At 38.1% G+C, this 18,853-nt stretch overlaps 2 protein-coding genes and 1 long non-coding RNA gene across 6 annotated transcripts; 2 read left to right on the top strand and 1 right to left on the bottom strand.

The window, feature by feature from the left end:
• Positions 1 to 454: 454 nt before the first annotated feature.
• Positions 455 to 3,322, top strand: LOC107038270 (aquaporin). 3 transcript variants are annotated; one of them, XM_015257281.1, is made up of 6 exons: positions 455 to 561; positions 800 to 972; positions 1,355 to 1,498; positions 2,044 to 2,277; positions 2,503 to 2,583; positions 2,942 to 3,322. In XM_015257281.1, exons 1-6 carry the CDS (start codon positions 549 to 551, stop codon positions 3,095 to 3,097), a joined length of 801 nt encoding a protein of 266 aa, XP_015112767.1. In that variant the 5' UTR covers positions 455 to 548; the 3' UTR covers positions 3,098 to 3,322. The 3 variants fall into 3 exon arrangements, with proteins under 3 accessions (XP_015112767.1, XP_015112766.1, XP_015112768.1); XM_015257280.1 differs by having other exon boundaries at positions 797 to 972; XM_015257282.1 differs by having other exon boundaries at positions 797 to 972; positions 2,503 to 2,591; positions 2,942 to 3,040.
• A 5,073-nt stretch (positions 3,323 to 8,395) lies between these two features.
• On the top strand, positions 8,396 to 12,850 carry LOC107038204. The gene is made up of 3 exons (XR_001460887.2): positions 8,396 to 8,535; positions 9,501 to 9,627; positions 10,173 to 12,850. It is a non-coding gene; the product is annotated as an uncharacterized LOC107038204 (long non-coding RNA).
• On the bottom strand, positions 9,166 to 16,751 carry LOC107038202 (protein lethal(2)essential for life). 2 transcript variants are annotated; one of them, XM_015257145.2, is made up of 4 exons: positions 16,652 to 16,751; positions 14,513 to 14,762; positions 10,385 to 10,606; positions 9,166 to 9,408 (listed from the first exon to the last, which is right to left on the bottom strand). In XM_015257145.2, exons 2-4 carry the CDS (start codon positions 14,759 to 14,761, stop codon positions 9,295 to 9,297), a joined length of 585 nt encoding a protein of 194 aa, XP_015112631.1. In that variant the 5' UTR covers position 14,762; positions 16,652 to 16,751; the 3' UTR covers positions 9,166 to 9,294. The 2 variants fall into 2 exon arrangements, with proteins under 2 accessions (XP_015112631.1, XP_015112632.1); XM_015257146.2 differs by lacking the exon at positions 16,652 to 16,751 and having other exon boundaries at positions 14,513 to 14,786.
• Between the last annotated feature and the right edge of the window lie 2,102 nt (positions 16,752 to 18,853).

Here is an 18,853-nt window from a genome sequence, read left to right as displayed (position 1 = left end):
CCCCCCCACGCCCCTCCATATCGCTACCCCCATGTATAATTCCCCCAGACATGAAGCCCCCTCTTGGAAAATCTCCCCTCGAAAATTAATAAAAAAATTCTCTAGATTTTAGAAAATATTTCTTCTAAAGTATATTTTGCTTTAAAATAAATTCCACTTTTGATCATTAATTTTAAACGATTTTTTTCTAAAACTTGGAAAAAAATTTCTAGATTTTAGAAACCTGAAGGTTAGAAATCGTAATGTTGAAAAATGAAAAATGGTTGATGATGTTGGATCCACTGCAAAATTAATCGAGCAAGTGATAAACTCTGATGTCATGAGGAATAGTCGTGAGGTCTCGATGGCTAATGAATCGGCATCATTCCGTTTGAAGATAGGGGTTTATCGTTCGCGTTCAATGCATTCGAGATAAGGTGTCTCTATCATTTCGATCATTCCTACCCATCGGTAGTTTGCACCTAGTAATCATCTTCGGGGCGCAGTTCAGCGAAGATCGCTCGGAATTTCTGCTCCCTGGGATCTCGGGCTTTGATTTATTCGTCGGAATGGACAATAGAGGTGATGTTTGTGGATCAATAGAAATACCATTTGCATTGTGAATAGCAAACTGTTCGACATGATAATTTTTTAACTGATTGACGTGAATTACCCATTCACCCCTCTGAGACCTAATTTCTTTGTAAATGAGTATCCCTCATATTGAGGGTCAACATAATTGAAGGTCAACCTTTCGTGACCCCTGGAAACTCGCGAGGACCCCTGGCCCTGTTTTTAATTTTCATCTTCTCTTCAGAAGGATTATGGAAACTGCAGAAGGGAACGATGACCATGTTCCTAGGGGAAGTGGTGGGCACGGGAGTCTTACTCTTCGTCGGGTGCATGGGAGGCGTCGGTACCCTGGGGCGAGCCCCACCGCCTCCCATGCAAAGTGCCTTCACATTTGGTTTGACTGTCAATATGATCATAATGGTGAGTTAAAAGATCAGAAAATTAATCGGCGATTCGAAGATAACTTCCATTGTAAAAAAAAAAACTTCCAGTGTAAAATGCCACATAAGTTTTATTCGAAACTTTATTCATTCAAGAATGCAAGAATTCTTTTTACACCATTAGCCAATGATTCAGTTCCCCCCTGAGTTTTCGAGGAATAGGGCCGAACCTAAGAGAAATAGCGAAATTTTCGTAATTACCTTTTTTGTAGAGCGAATTGAGAGCTACAAAAAAGGTTGAAACAAAAATTCTGCTATCTGCCTTAAATTCCGAGATATTCATTGAAAACTGAGCAGTACTCAAAACTACTTGAACGGTTTTATCGCTCCGCTAATTTAGTCTTAATTCTCCTCGTGAAAAGATGCTAGGACACATAAGCGGCGCTCACCTGAACCCCGCAGTCACAATAGGCTCCATCATCATCCGGCAAAAGACAATTGCTACGGGACTCGTTTACATGATAGCTCAATTCGTTGGCGCAATAATTGGATATGGACTGCTCAAGGTACTTAAAATAATCGCAGGCGGCTGTATTTTTGACACAGGTGTAATTGTACGTGCAGTGAGAAAAAAAATTACTTTTGCCAAGTAAATTTACTAACTACAAGAAATTCCGCCCATTTTAAATGCAAATATTTGTATACATTTACTTGTGGCAAGTAAATTGACCTGACAGAACTAATTTTTTTCTCGGTGTGGTTACGTCTATGGTGTTTGCTTCTCTCTCGAATTTCCTCGACACTCCTTGCATTCCCTCGAAATTTCTAGAAATTTTTTGAATCCCCTCGAATTTATTTAAAATTTCTCGAATTTCCTCGAAATTTCCAGGAACTCCTTGCATTTCCTCGAAATTTCTACAACTCCTTATATTTTTTCGCAATTTCAAGAAACTTCTCAAACCCTCTCAAAAGGCCTACAATGTTCTAGAATTCCGCTAGAATGCGCTGCACATAAGAACAGTTTCCCCAAATGACCCCCATAATGAAACCATAAACGTATCCACATAAAAAAAAACATTTCCAACCCCTCAATAACTAAAAATAATTACAGATAGTCACACCCGAGGCCTTATTCACCGACGGCTTCCCAGACTCTAGCGTTCCCCTCTGCGTTACCGTGGTTCATCCCGGAATAACGACAATTCAAGCCGTCTTGATCGAAATATTGTGCACAGCCATTGTCCTCTGCACGGCGTGTGCCACTTGGGATCCGCGGTGTGCGCACACGACTGATTCTGTTGCTCTGAAATTTGGGATGGCGATCGCTGGCCTCTCCTTCGCTGCGGTAAATTCTCTCCTGAGAAAATCCTGGATAATTGTTCATTATAATTGTTCACATAATTATTCACTTCTCAACTCATAATTCGAATTTTTATCTGGCGCTTATTTAATAGTTTTGGTGTCTTTGTCCCCAGGACACGAATAAAAACCTTAATTAAAATAGATAAATGAGTGCGTGAATGCGTTTTACGACTGAGAATTAATGATGAACAAGTCGTTTCGTTTACAGAGCCCATACACTGGGTGCAGTATGAACCCAGCGAGAACATTCGCCCCCGCATTCTTTAATGGTGCTTGGGAGAACCAATGGGTGAGTAGGTATGTCAAATAATTATCTAATTCGTTCTCACGAGACCTGAATGCACAACAGCACGAAGAAATGCTCCCAGACATTGAATTGTCGCGTAACATAATTCCTAATGTTGGCTCATGAAAAATGTAAAGTCGCATTGATTAGCGGTGACATTCATTACGCATAATCGATAAGACCGCATTTTTCCAGGGAATGTTGTGATTTCCCGCTGTAATCTGCACAATCGATAAATAATTGTCATGATCATAGATAATCCCCACCGTTTACGCGCGGTAAACACTTCCGCAACTCTCTGCCTACGATAAGACGCGCAGTTTTCTGATAACACGACGAAATGTTCAACTGTTGTTTACAGATTTACTGGATAGGGCCGGTTCTAGGAGCCTTCCTAGGTACTTACACCTATCAAGTGTTATTCAGCGCTTCCAAAGAAGAGGCTGACACGGCGTACAGCAGGGGCGTGGAGCTGTCTGTTATTCATGACAAATTAGAGGGCGCAGATTCGCCATGACCAGGGCTCTATAGAATAGTAAGGATAATCAGTCATTTCTCGTGAAAGTATGAGTGTGTTCTATTGTTATTCATTGCTAGTCATGTTAATTCAAATGTGAACTTGTGCCAAAATTCACGAGCAATTGTGTTCAACGGAGAAGACGATGAATTCGACGTTTATATTACAGCTCAATTCTGTGATATTTAATGAATGATGAGGAAATATAAAGAATATGGATCATGATCATGGAGTTCAGCTTTTTCATTTATAATCTACATGTAGAGTTACAACTGATATGGATCTCAGTGTGAAAAACCAAACAACTCCTAGTGGAGTATGTTTCTAAGGACTCCCTCAATCCCCTAAAAACACATAATCGAAGCAAAAAATATCAATCTACGGTAGATTCATGTCTATAGAATTTTAGGAGAGGTAAGTATGGGACGTGAGACGGACAATTGATAATCTGGATTCATCAATTGTTAGCGAATCTACAAAGCACAGATGATTCTATAGCCATCGAGATTCACATTCCATCTGCCACCGAAAAGGCTATAGTATAAGTGGCTCTGGGTACGGCTGCACAATCTACACCCCAACCCGGACATAAGATAATTGATGCGCGCTGAATTCACCCTTCAAAAGTTCCGATATCCACGTGTGTAGGGGGGCAGGCTATAGAATCACCAACTCATAATCTACCTCCACCAGTTTCATGCATTTCCCAAGTTTTCCCCCACATCCCATATTACAGAATGAAGTCCGCAAACTTTTTAAAACTTATAGCTAGGAAAAACTGTTCAGAAGGTGCTGTCAGTCTGTCATATAGATTCTGAACTGATCTAGATTCTATAGAATCTACCTCCTCGATTGTTTCCACCAAAGTTTCATGCATTTCCCAAGTTTTTTTCCTATCCCATATTACAGAATGAAGTCCGCAAACTTTTTAAAACTTATAGCTACAATAATCACTGTTGAAAAGTTGCTGTCAGTCTGTCATATAGATTCTGAACTGATCTGGATTCTACAGAATCTACCTTCTCGATTGTTGAGTTCGTCGAGCTAGGATTTGAAGTGCTGTCAATCCTCGGGGCTTTACCGACAGCCGCATGCAGCCGTGCTTTCACTACCTTGTTGTCCATCGGTATTCTACCGACTCCACAGCCTCCGGGAGGCCCTACCATCCTCTCCCTTGAAAATAACTTACTGCGCAGTTACTACCTGGCTATTCAAAAATTTCAGAACTGGTAGTACCACTGCTTGGCCTTGGCCTCCACGACATAAGGCGCAACAAAACAGGGGGAGTCTGATCAGATAGACCAGGGGGACCTTGAAATTTGTGCTCCAACCGGAAAGCCCGCATATCCATTGCATTCCACTCTGCCCCGTGCAGATCCCCTATTTCGGCGATTCGGCCAGGCCCAGGTGTGCAATTACTCTCACACCTGGCCGACTTGTGTACATCCGACACGATTCGGGGACGAGTCCCAAACAATAGCTGTTCATGCCGAACTCATTATCATACATGAGGTCACCTCGTACAGCGAGAGTGAACAGCATTTGTGGAATAAATCATCTATTCTGCTGTTGACCATAAAAACTCTCCAGCAGTTACTCATTTGAATGATATCGAAATTTATTCTGTCGAGAAATTACACTTTCTCGATGTGGTGGGGACGAGGCGGAGAAAGTCTTCATCTTTCTCGTGAAAAAAATTAAATTGAGATCTCAAACTGTCAAAGGTTGCAATTCTTATTTATGTGCAGTGAAATTTATCGTATTTTGTGGTTTGATCTTGCCGCCTCGACAATTTGCGGAAAAAATATACTTGAATTGAGTATAAAATATACTTGAGTCAAGTATGTTGCGTTTTAATTTTTTTTAAATATACTTGATTCAAGTTTATTATTTTTGATTCGAGTATATAATATACTTGATTCAAGTTTTTTTTTCCGTGAATTCAAGTGTTCGATATGAAATATTTTGAAGAAAAAAGTCCATAGAATTTGATTTTTCCTCGGCTCAACTTTTCCAACTGTTTTTCACGCTTTCTTTTCTTCTCATCAAGAAAATTCTCCTTTCAATCCTCCAACGGTCTTAAAACCCTTCTATATTTGAGTCCGCCCCACGCAAAATGTGATAATACCACTGGAAACGGGCTGGAACAGTCTAGAAATGGTTACCGGGTCAGCAATAGCGGCGATCAATAATCCTGGGTCAACAGAAAATTCTCGACTACGCGTCAGCGCAGCATCTGCGCGTTGTAGAATAACCTTTTTCCGCGATGGATATAAGACGCAAAAATAGGCATTACAATCACGTCGCTAATGATTATGTCACAGGAGGTATTAATAGCTCTGTTTACAATGATATCCCCCTAGAGGCGATTGACAACATAACGAGAGACGCTAAATGCTGTATTTTCGCGCATTCAAGTGCACTGAGAAGAATTTCATCAATCATTGCAATACTTCGATTAGGGCAGCCAATCGATTGACGGTTGAGGACAATTTGAGGTCCGTCAAGGGATCAAAAATTGATAAATCACATAAATACGCCAACGATGGTGTACCTGATGGTTCTGTACCTGAAAAAATATATGAATTATGAGAAAGTAATTATTTGAAAGGAAACAATGAAGGAATAAATGACAAAAATAAGAAAATTATCGTATTATCGTATTTTCCATTAGTTTTGACATCAACAATGGAAATTTGTGATACAATTTCTATTACATTTTTTATAGTATTTTTGTAACACTAAAAAAAAGTCGAAATCGTCTATATTTTGGTCGGTGTCTACCTATTGGTCTGGGTAACCTAATACTAATATTTGGGGAACCGTTGGGATATGGCCCTGTAACGTTTCAAGTTGAGGCGCAGTAGAATCTATTGATTTTAGCTGCACCCGGCGGTGGAACCTTCTGGAAACAGGGAGAGGCCTCCCATGGCAACCGTCCGGTTCCATAGAGTCGAGGGAATAATAAAAACATCGGCTCGTGGGGCTCTCGAAAATTGAAATGGGGATTACTGATGCTATCGTCGATCATCAAAGCGAAAATATTACACAATTCGATCATTACTGGAGGAAATTCAGTGGCGAAGTATCGCTTTAAATAATTTAAAGCGATATTGAGGTTTCAATAAATACTTTCTTTTTTTTTATTAATGCATTTAGGACAGAGGCCCAAGCCCATGGGAGTAAGAAAACCATGAACACTCACTAAAGTGTTATAAAATTATAGATACCCTTCTTTTCCGCAAAATATCTCGAAATCTGAGGCAGATAGCAATATTTTTGTCATAACCTTTTTTGCAGCTCTCAATTTACTCTACAAAAAAGGTGGTTACGAAAATTTTGATATATCCCTTAGATTCGGAGATATTCCTCGAAAACTCGGCTGGAAGCGAAGTCGATCAAGTCGTCTCCCCGTTTCGCTGCGCAAATGCAAAATAAATTTTTCTTAAATGAATTTCAGGCGTATGTAATCTGGAATTGGGATTAGTACACATGTTTTTGTATGAGATAATCCTACGGGGTCATTGCCACTGCTATGATTCATGCGATAAAAGCCGAAGACATTAATATTCAGTTTTGCGTAATAGAGTTGAATGTGTTATTCATTTTATTCTAAGTAGATCCAATCGTTTCAGTTCCGGGAACGTTTGCTCTCAATAATAAAGCCGGCTGACGACATCAGTCACCCAGCGAACAAGTGTTATCCAAAATATTGACATTGGCTTCATAATAATGAAAAAAAAATCCCCACTTTGTTGTGTTTACATCCGAATGTAGGTTGTTGACACATCGCCGCACCTGATCATAATAAACACAAGAATTGTTTGGGTTCTACAGGTGTAGAGAACCCAAACATTCCCGTGCCCACTTAATTGTTTTTGTTTACATCGCGAATATAGGCCAAGAATTCCGTGGCGAGGTGTTTTTGACTACTGGCCAGTTTGCAGTAAATATCTCAGAATCTAAGGGAGATGGCAAAATTTTTGTCATGACCTTTTTTGTAGCCCTCAATGCGCTCTACAAGAAAGGTATCAGCAAAAATTTTATTATCTTCTTTAGATTCGGAGATATCCCTCGAAAACTCGGCTGAGAGTTGAGTCGAGTTAAATAGTTTACAACTTTGTTACTGAATTTATCGGTTACACGTGAGACCCAAAATTAATTTATTAATTCGTGAATTAATTAATATATTAGCAATTCATTATCAATAAATTAATAATAATAATAATTCATAATTAATTATTTCCTCATTTTTCTCGTAAAATTAGAAAACAAATTCGTTCACGGAAGCATGAATTCATTTTGCGCAAATTTTTATATTAAATAAAGCGAAATTAGCTGTGTAGTTATTGTATACATATTTTCACAAATAAAAAAAAAACCTCTGTAGCTGAAAAATTGGAGGTCCTGGACTATTTTTAAAATTTTAAGCGTCTGCGGGGCAAACGAACAATAAACAATGACTAATTATTTATTAATTATTCATTATTCATTTAATAATAAATAATTAAAATAATTTAATAATACATTGAATTATTATTTGTTATTATTGATCAATTATTCGCATTAATTATTCGTTTTCAGACAAATATAATCGATTTTCAAGGCATGAAAAATGTCACTGCAACATTCAGCGACATTAAAAACTCATACTAGTTCTCCTCTTAATCAATTAAAATAGTTGCCCTCGACATTGCAATCTGCGACGATTGAAACTAGCGAGACGTGCAAAAATACGCAATAAACTGGGAAAAACCGTTGGTCCCTCACACCCTGAGCCGATATTACCAAAGCGAAATTTCGTAACTGCGTAGAATTCGCCCGGCAGCTTGTGTTTTGATTCCCCGGCCGGTGTCGGTTATATACGTCGTATTTCGACGGCAGGAGGTGCCCCACGAACACAGGGAAAAGCGAGTGTACGAAGGCGAAATGTGTTTGTAGTGGATATGGTGTACGTGACGGTTGGAGGCATCCGCCGGGGCTGGGCGGGATGGTGGACGTGCTAGAATCTTCTTCAACGCCGGTCCAAATCAATACTCCACCCGGTTACACAATTTATTTAAAAACAGGCGATTTCGATGACGATTGAGCACTTTTTTGATTTTAAAATGACGAAAAAAATGGGGAAAATTTTATGGCCGAGTTTGGGGATAAAATTTAATGTTGTTACTGCGCTGTGGACAATGTGCGCAGTTTGTTTTGAGGGCTCTGGGGTGGAACATTCTGGAAGGTGCTGCGCCTCCACTCGCGGCCTATATAAGGCGGCCGGCACCGCCGGCATCTCGCATTCGTAAACAAACCACTGCAGCGTTCAGATCATTATTTCGACACCTTTAAACGTTAGTCATTCAACGTGTATATTGTACATTGACAGTATATTATTAATACGGTGATACAATGTAGAAGCGGCGACGCAGTGCGGAGCGCGAGCGTTTACCGTGAGTATTTTTTATTTCAATTGTTCAATTTTTGGGTTTTTTTCATTTCAATTGGCCATTTTGGGGGTTTAATTGTTGCAATGACTGCTTCTGTCTCAACGAGGTGGGTTGAAAGGTTTTGGAATGAGAATTCTTCAATTACGAAGTAATGCGGAATTTTTTATTCAACGTCGAGGGTATTTTTGAATTTTTAAACCTGAAAAACGATTTTTTTTTACGTAAATTGTGGCTCCACACAGCATATTGAATATTTGGGAGAAATAATTTCTATTTATTCTGATGAAAAATTATTCAGGCGAGTGAAAATTCAGGGAATTATTCAGGCGAGAAAATTCTTGCGGTGAGAATTCTATTTCAATGACGAATTAATGCAGAATTTTTATTAAATATTGAGGGTATTTTTGAATTTTTAAACCTAAAAAACGTGAGGATTTTTTTTTTATGTAAATTGGAAGGGTTCTACACAGAATATTGAATATTTGGAAGGAATTATTTCTATTTATTCCCATAATTATTCATTTTGTTCATGACTTAGTTTAAATTCTCTCCTGACCTGACGAGGCGATCAAATCGACAATTAATTGGAATTATTAAGGCGAGAAAATTCTTCCAATAAGAATTCCATTTCAATTACTAATTAATATTCAATTTTTATTCAGTGTCGAGGGTATTTGTACATTTTTAGGTCTAAAAAACGTGAGAAATATTTGTCATACAAATGGGGGAGTTCCACACAGAATATTGAATATTCAGAAGAAATTATTTCTCTTCCTCGGTTGTAATTACGTGCTGCTTAGGCTCCTCTGGTTTAGCCGCTGGGGTTCCAGTCTTGACGATGTTGACGATTCTCTCGGTACCCGCTGGGGTGATATTCTGAAAAATTGGAGAGATTTCTGTCTGATTCTCCTTAGGATGAGCTGTTCCGCATGGTTTTGTTACAACGATAATTTTTTCATTGTTTCTAGAGCGCCCTCGTGGCTTGGTGCTTGAACAATCCGTACTCAATCAACAACTGTACCAGCTGTGGCGTTAGGTTTTCATTTCTAATCTGATGATTATTCAATATCAGGACTGAACTGGATTTATTTCTAGGTAAGACTGAAACAACTCGATAAATCGAACGAATGTTTTCAGTAGTGAAGTGGTAAAACGTAAGAGAATTTTCCGGTTAATAATTAGATCAATTCTTTAAAAATTAACGCGAGATTTTTTCTGATAGATATTTCAACATCTAGTTTAACGACCGTTACATAGTCGCATGAGGAAATTAATTTTTCGAGATTGGAGAGAAGATTAAAAATATATTTCATTTTGTTCCCTCGAAAATTCTATAAATTCCCCGAATTCTCTTGAAATTGCTAGAAACTCCCTGCATTCCTTAAAATTTTCCAGGAAATCCTTAAATTCCCTCGAATTTTTTTTAAACGCCCTGAATTTCCTCGAGATTTCTAGAATTATTCCCTAGAATTCCAATGACGTATCTCCGTTTGGACATGAAAATTCCCCAAGCGGCATTCTGTCGCCCCTTAAACCCCACCCGTCAAACTCCCTCCCCAAACCTCCGTCGAAAACCCGTTTCACCACGTCTCTACTGACTCCAAGCGAGCCCCCTCTAACCGAAACTGTTTGTCCCCCAGAGCGCAAAAAATCCCAATCGAGATGTAGCAGCGCCTCGTCCCCCAATGAAAAGGCCAATCTCGCCCCCACAACGGAGAAGAGGATAACAATCCCCGTGATTAAAAAAACCGCAGTACAATCGAGCCACCTAATCCGCCTTCCCCGGGCCCTCGGCTCTGCGGGGCCTTGACAATTCGCTGTCGGTGCCGCCCGACCGGTGTCCACCAATTACCTTTCTCGTCGCCGTAATCGTGAGCACCCCATCGGAGGAGAGGCTCGAGGTGACTCCCAGTGGGTCGTGCGTCGCAGGCAGCAAATAACGTCTGACAAAGTGACGGCTAATAAACCCGTGCTCATCCTTCTTCTCTTCGTGCTTGGCCTCGACGATAACATTGTCATCGACAGTCTTCACCCGAATCTCATCCGGCGAAAATTGCTGCACATCGAGTATCACCTGAGTAAAAAAAAAATCATCATCGGGTCATTACATCACCGCCCAAGACACCCGGAGACCAAGAGAAACTGAATACTGAGTAGAAAAGGTTAGCGTTTGCATCACCAGTACTTTTACTCTCCACAAATAAGAGAAATTTCGTAAACATAATTTACATCGATCTAGTCATCTTTCACATCTGCACGAGAGTCGGCAGATTCCTGGGTCTTGCGAGGGCGCTCGCAGGGCGGCAGGCGTTGCGACAGGAGTTTCAAAAAATCAGGGTTACGTTCAACTAATCGAGGAATATCAAGGTCATCTAGTATTACACGCGCCTGCATCATTTACCAAATAATTCTCTGTAGTATATTGACTCTAAGATGTAATTACGACGTGCACCGACTTGTGTGAATCTATTTCGTATCGTTACAACTAGCTGATGATGATTTACTTGTGCGGAGTGTATGCTGAAAGGAGGAAGGGCATATCTCCATGTCACTTCATTGAGAATTACGAGTTTATCAAGGACAGGGACATGAGGGCCTCGCGCATTCTGAGCGATTACTATCGGTTAAGAACTGAAAATTGAGGGAATTATTTTTCATTATTTTTCTTTTCGAATTGTCACTCCTGATTTCGCTGACTCCGCATGTAGGTAATCACTCAGTAATGCGTGTGTAGAGAGGAGAGGGAGATTGAGAGAGAGAGAGAGTAAGAGAGAGAGAGCTGTTGACACCTTCGGTTGCGTCGTTTGTTGGCCGTCGGGGTTGTAACGCATTTATTTTTCTATATATTGTATTTAACAAGCCGAAGTTTAATAGAGGGAATATTTATCGTTGAAAATAAGAACGAGGCCCCAGGGGGGTGCCCGGCGCTCCCAGGCCCCTGGACACGGCCCCAGACCGTGTGGCTTGACAATATTTTGCAAAGGGGAGAGACACTAAACATCTTTTTGGGTTTTTATCGAAGACTGAATTTCCTGAAAAGAGAAGCAACTTTTTTTTATAAAAAATAGCAAAGTACTGGATTTAAAAACAGATAGTGAGAGTTATCAATTGTGAAAAATAGCAGGTACAACTGTGATTTTGTAAGCTGACGATTTTACATTTTCCCTTAGGCACTTGAGATCTTTTCGAAATTATTGTACATTCCGAAGAAAGTATTCGAAAATTCGTAATTGTTGGTATAACTCAATAGTTTGGGAGAGACACAGCGCCCCCCTGTCTGAGGGGGGGGGTCAGCTCCACTGAAATGCAAGAGATTTTATCGTTAATGAGAGACTAGAGACATCAATTTCACGAATCATCTGACAATGTATCGATCATAAATATACTGTATCATCAACTAATTGTAAAATAGATCAGGGATCCGCCGATTTTTTTTTAAATGAAACACTTTCGATGAGAGCGTGAGAAGGATCGAGCCATTATTTTTTTTTTATTGTAAAAATTTTCGTTTACGAATGCCAAATCATTTGATTCGCGTCATCATCGATCTGAGGGATTAAATTGTTCCGTCGAATTCATAATCGATAGATTTGGAGGATCGAAATTACTTGTAAATCATCTTTCTCGTATTGTCGACGACACTTAGTTATAGATCAGCGCTCAAAGTTAATCGACTGCTGAGTTACAGGTGAATACAATAGATTTAAGTCATTGAGTGGTAGAGGAGTTGAGTTGGTGAGACGTTTTATCCAGTTACCCTGACGAATAAATAATCAACAGCAAAAAGAAAATTTTTCAGTGATAAAAGCAGCGCATTAAATCGAGAAGCCGTACTTATTAGGTAACAAAATAGATCATTCCTTCCAATAGACGACTAAACATCAACAAATTGTTTTTTCGTGAAATACAAATACAAATTACGATTAATTAGAGTCTGGAATAAGCGCAAAGCTCACCAGGTGCTCCGATTCTGAGGGAATAACCTTCTGAGGGAAACTCGTGTCGTGGAAGTACTATCGAGTGCGCCCAGTCGTACTTCAGTACTTCCACGACACGATTTTTATTATAAAAAAATCAAAACTGAGGGCTAAGGAATTTTGAGGGATTATTTGTCAGCGATTTTTGGAAATCGCGAGTATTCGGGGATTTTTTAAATTTAATTCGCGTCTTTCGGGGGTCGGGGATTATATCTACGATTTGCAAGGTATACTATTAGCTTTTAAGTGATTGATTTTTATCTCCACACCGTCTTTCCTCTTTTCTGTACGAATTTTGTTGAAGATTTTTCGTAACTAAAGTCATTTTGCTGTTTAGATTATCTCCTTTTTGAATCCTTTACCTCTCCTCTTCAGTTGCTCTTCTAATTTTTCATTTAGGACCCGTTTTTTTTATTGGTTATTTGGTTGATTCAGGAATTATTGGAATTTGATTAGTTTCGCTCGGCTTCGGGCAATTCTCGGCTTTTCAATCCCTCGGCTTCGACTGGGGGACCGAAAAGTCGAGTGTTGTCCAGATTTATTTGAATGCCACTCACGCTATTGCTTTACGGGGATCAATTATCAGGGCGATATCTTCCATTCGTAAAAACAATTAGAAGGGACGAGTGAATAACTAACATTGCGATCTTCCATACTGTAGCATTCTCCGTTTTTTTTTTAAATCGTGCCTTATTATTTAACCGAAGGAGAGTAGTGATTGTCTGAAAAACTGAAACATCGACGGTTCCTGGTTCTCCTGGAGTTGCTCTCGACGAGGAATTCCGGGAGAAACAGGAATCGTCACCCGCGATGTGACGGCATGAAAATGTAAATCTTCCAGCACTCGAGATTCAACTCAAACATCTGAACCATAAAACATTGAAAATTGAATTTGAAAAATTTTGGAAATTCCATCGACATTGGCCAGTATAAAATCAGGACTCAATTTTTCCTGATGATAAGACACTAATTAGGAAACATAATCAATAATCGATTGATTGGGCATTCCACGAGGTGCCGTCGAATGACCATCAGAATGTGCATGATCGAGTGAGCAAGAATCACGGTTAATTATCGCGTAATCATTCACTACTCATTAAGAAACATAAAAAAAAAAAAAAAAAAAAAAAAAAAAAAAAAAAAAAAAAAAAAAAAAAAAAAAAAAAAAAAAAAAAAAAAAAAAAAAAAAAAAAAAAAAAAAAAAAAAAAAAAAAAAAAAAAAAAAAAAAAAAAAAAAAAAAAAAAAAAAAAAAAAAAAAAAAAAAAAAAAAAAAAAAAAAAAAAAAAAAAAAAAAAAAAAAAAAAAAAAAAAAAAAAAAAAAAAAAAAAAAAAAAAAAAAAAAAAAAAAAAAAAAAAAAAAAAAAAAAAAAAAAAAAAAAAAAAAAAAAAAAAAAAAAAAAAAAAAAAAAAAAAAAAAAAAAAAAAAAAAAAAAAAAAAAAAAAAAAAAAAAAAAAAAAAAAAAAAAAAAAAAAAAAAAAAAAAAAAAAAAAAAAAAAAAAAAAAAAAAAAAAAAAAAAAAAAAAAAAAAAAAAAAAAAAAAAAAAAAAAAAAAAAAAAAAAAAAAAAAAAAAAAAAAAAAAAAAAAAAAAAAAAAAAAAAAAAAAAAAAAAAAAAAAAAAAAAAAAAAAAAAAAAAAAAAAAAAAAAAAAAAAAAAAAAAAAAAAAAAAAAAAAAAAAAAAAAAGTAGGAGCTCCTTAGTCTCCGTGAATGTTTCCACTTCTTTAAGCTAGGATTTTCGATGCTATCGCGATAATAATCATAGATTAAGACATATCTTATATCTATGCATAACTCATTAGATATAACGACAGTTGAACGTTGTGATGATAATCTCGATAATATCTTAGGGTAATCGGTGAACCGATCCACTTGACGTAACGCTTGTTAAGATCATCAGGTATTCAAAATTGCGAGGAGAAAGAAGCAAAGTAACATTGAAATCACCAGCGCAATTGAAAAAAGGCCAGTGTTAGAGTGAAAAAAAAAATGCCCAATGCTCACCTCAAATTTGTCTTTGTCGCACTGAATGGTGCTCGCACCGCCGGAATTTTGTCTCGCCAGTGTTCTCCATGGCCTGTAGTATCCTGGGGTACTGAATAACGGTCGCGATCTGCCGAGTCCCAGTGATGAGAAACTCGTTAGTAAATCGTCACGACTGAGGCCACTACCGAAGTGCTGATCGATCAGTCTCGATGCTGGACGATCGAACTCCTCCCACCAGTCGCGAAACATTAGTGGAACAATAGACATTCTGTAAACGTCAGTAGTGAGATGATAACAGCGCACGATGAGTCTGATTAACGTAAATTAAATAACTACGTGATGTCGAGAAAAATTGGAAAACGAAAAAAAAATAGGGATAATGATTTAGGGTAACAAGAACAATCGGGAGGCGATTAAAATCTAAATCCTTCTGTCTCTCCAATCGCTATTTGAACACCCCTAGGCTTAAGGAATAGGTTTTGCCGGCGCTGGATTTAATCGAGAATGGAATAAGATTCAATAAGCAGATGAAATTCAAGTACAACGGTTTAATTGACGATAGAGATGGTATCTTCGGAAATACAATCGTAGAGGTTTGAGGCAGCTCTCCCCCCGAGACCCAGCACATACAGCACTAAGTCCAGATCATTTGAGTCCTATTAGGTTAAGATGACCGACTATATCATTGGGATTACTAGGATAAATTAGGGGCTACGGATATCGTTATGATAAGAAAGTGTCTGGAGTTGTACCGATTGGGGTTTTTTTTCCATTTTTTTTCTGTTCGGCGAAGTCATCAAGACCTGCGACGAGGCATCGGTACAATTGCGAAGAATTTTGAGATCGGATGACAACTGATGACCGATCGGGCGACCGCACAATTAATAGTTAAAAATAATAGGTTAAGCTAGGATTAATACTTGAGATATGAATAAGCGAGATTGAGTAATTTATGAGTTTGGTATGATTTTACAATCCTAGTTTACGTTTCAGATTTAATTTTCAACCTTTGGAGTCTTTTTTATTGGTAAATTGACTAAGGAAATCGAGATGGTTGGCATCTCGCGAGACAATCTATCGATCAATCAATGATTAACACCCCCAACGACTCAGTTAGCTTTTCGCGATTATTTTTCTATCCGATTACTGAAATAAATGGTTTCTATGAATAGTATAGACCAAGGTAGATGGGAACAAGATTGCTAAATTAATGTAAATTAATTATCCCCCTGAATTGATACCCGTAAGCTTCAATTGTCGTTTTATTTTTATCTCAATTCCTTTGTCGTGCCTGATATTGAATTTTTAAGTAGTTGTTAATTCCGTGAAAGCTGTGACGAATTACCGAGAGTAAGAGTTAACGTTAGGAATCGTTAGATGTGCGTTGATAATAATGTTTAGGATTATGTCTAAACCTTAACGGGGGTTCTGGGGTGAACGAAGAACGAGCGGAAATTATGGGCCAAAAAGAAAACAAACAATATCTCAGGTTACATCGAATAACGGAGGTCCCAAATAAGTGGCCAAGCGGTAAAACGATCCAAGTCAATTTCGACTGTTGTTAGTTTTTAATGAATATCTCGGAATCTACGGCAGATATCAAAATTTTCGATAGGACATTTTTTGTAGAGAACATTGAGTGCTACAAAAAAGGTCATTACGAAAATTTTGCTGTCTCGCTTGGATTCAGAGATATTCCTCTCGAAAACTCAGCCAAGAGCCAAGTCGACTTGAATCGTTCCACCGCTTTGCTGCTGAAATAATTCCGTCTTTCCCGAGCTGAAATTCTTTTGAAATTAATTTCCTGGACATTCGCGAATTGCATGTCGTCGAGCCAAATGAATAGCAATTGAAAATAGAGAAATGGGAAAAATCCGAAATTACGAGAGCACATCTCCCCAAAAAAATCACCATCACAAAGCGTCACGAGGTCGCGTCCTCACCGCAATGATCAATAATCAATAACACCACAAATACCGCGTGAATACACCGAAAGAACAGACTTAGAAACGATCGGGAGGATTGGGGTTTCCAGAGTATCTTAATTAATTATCAAATAATGATTGATGTACCTCAGCTAAGACTAACTAGTCTGTAAGATATCTAACATAGTGTTAGTTTGGTTTTGATAAGTTGATTAGACTCATCGCTACGTACATTTAAAATCACTCGACGATAGTATTCCCCACGAGATACTATTCAATGAGAAGTACTTCCTTTTCACCGGTTCAACTGAATCCGGAGCACTGAGATGGGGTTCTTTAAATAGGGCGCTTTGGCATCGCGACGCCCACTGGTGGCTCCCAGGAAGTCTCTCATCCCACGCATTTTGCTTTTCGAAAAGCACTGAATAATTCGCGATACTATTAATATGAATCCCGACGCAGTTGGATGACTCACCAACGCCAGAATGTTTAACTGACCGGCTGAGACAATATTTTGTTGAGACTTTTGGTGACACAGTCGATGATATCACAGCACTATGAATATTTGAAAACACTTGGCCAAAATATTTGTTGAATACCATTCACGAGATATTTGGAGGGCGGCATTATCTTTTGCGATGTCTATATTTGGGGCGCGCGAGAAAGTCCAATTGAAACACTCTTGACGTATTTGCACTCGCGCACACACCGCGTATTACGGATATTTGATGTTTTATTGTAATTTATTGTGGCACCTTAAAACGCTGTCTCGACCTGAAATTAATCGCAACTATTTTGGATTTTAACGGCGTGTTTGAGACGCGCTGGAACAATTGAAATCGAGATAATTCATTAAAATGATCAGAATGAAATCACGAAATATCTAGGGCATCATCGGCATGGATTACTGTAATTCATCGTGTGGTAGCAATAGCATGACACTAAACTAAACAGGCACAATGCAAACCGATCGCCAACAGAGTAGAACAAACAGCCACTGATCTATGAACAACACGATGTCCTTATTGTCTCGAAATTATGAATATCGGATTTTAAATCGCGGCATTAGTAGATACTAAGGATTTACTCTATTAGGGACTTAAGGATCCTAGATTACGAGCGCTTATACCATAATGAAGACAACTCAAGTGCAAAATTAATGGAGATCTAATGATTATAACTAAAACCATAACATCTGGAGAACAGAAATCAGTGAGAGGTTTTGAGGCTGAAGGTGGTGTTAAACTGCTAAACACTGGTTCTTACCTGAGAACCATTTACTTTTCTCCAAAATCTCAATGTTATTCGTCGCATTACGAACAATACGTCTGGTACTGGATAAAACGGCTGGTGTCATTGACAGCCACTACTTTAGATTCTGTCATACATAAGTTTTGGTAGATCGTAGGTGTCACGAAAAATTATTACGAGTCGTCTGTAACTTGGTAACTACGATTTGAGCGTTGAATGTAACTCGATGTCAAGTCATTTACTGATGATAAGGTAAAGGTAATTAGTCGTAACCGCGGCCACTGGCGACGCTGTGGACATCTCGGTGATTGTAATTTCCGAGGATTCGGCGCGACGTGTTTGACGATCGTTGTGTAGTCCTCTGAGTTATAATTCAGCCGAGTTGACACTGGCCATTTAATAGCTGACGTCGTAGCCATTTATCTGAATACATTTTTCGTTAAACTACTGTACTTCACGCACCATTTGTAATTGAGAAATGATTTATAGTGATCGAGGGAAATGAAACATCAATAAATATGGATTTTGAAGGATCAATTGTCGATTCGCTGTTGTGGTATTATTTCCCATAATTGTTTGGAATTTTTTTAGAGTTTCAGAGAATTTTTGTCACTCGAGACATTTATCTTTTGTCTGGGGAATGAAGGTCAACTTCGATTTTTTGTCGATTCACTATTGCTAGAGGTGATAGTACTTGGCAATTTTTTTGTTTCGACTGTTCTCAGATTTTGGAGACGTTTCAGCAAGGAAGTAAGGATAAAATACCCTCTTAATTCATTAATTTTAACTGGTTTATCATCTTTGAAAATTATACGTAAATAATTGATAATAATTATACTAAAGTGAATTGGTGCGTTCGTTTCTGTTTCATCTGAACGTCTCCTCCGAAGCTAGTGCTACTTTTGTTTTTATTATTCATTCATCTCTAGTTTTATTGCATTGACACATTTAATTCTCTGTCGTCTTTATTCTGAATGCATTTTTCGTTAAACTACTGTAGTACCTCGCTCACCATTTGTAATTGAGAAATGATTCACAGTGATCGAGGGAAATGAAACATCAATAAATATGGATTTTGAAGGATCAATTGTCGATTCGCTGTTGTGGTATTATTTCCCATAAGTGTTTGGATATTTTTTAGAGTTTCAGAGAATTGTTGTCACTCGAGACATTTTTAATGAAT

Source organism: Diachasma alloeum, unplaced genomic scaffold, assembly GCF_001412515.2.
Source record: "Diachasma alloeum isolate Michigan unplaced genomic scaffold, Dall2.0 Dall_scaffold_00279, whole genome shotgun sequence".
NCBI classification, from domain to species: Eukaryota; Metazoa; Arthropoda; class Insecta; order Hymenoptera; family Braconidae; genus Diachasma; species Diachasma alloeum.
Note: the sequence above shows the minus strand (reverse complement) of the source record. Positions and strands in the feature narration are given on the sequence as shown.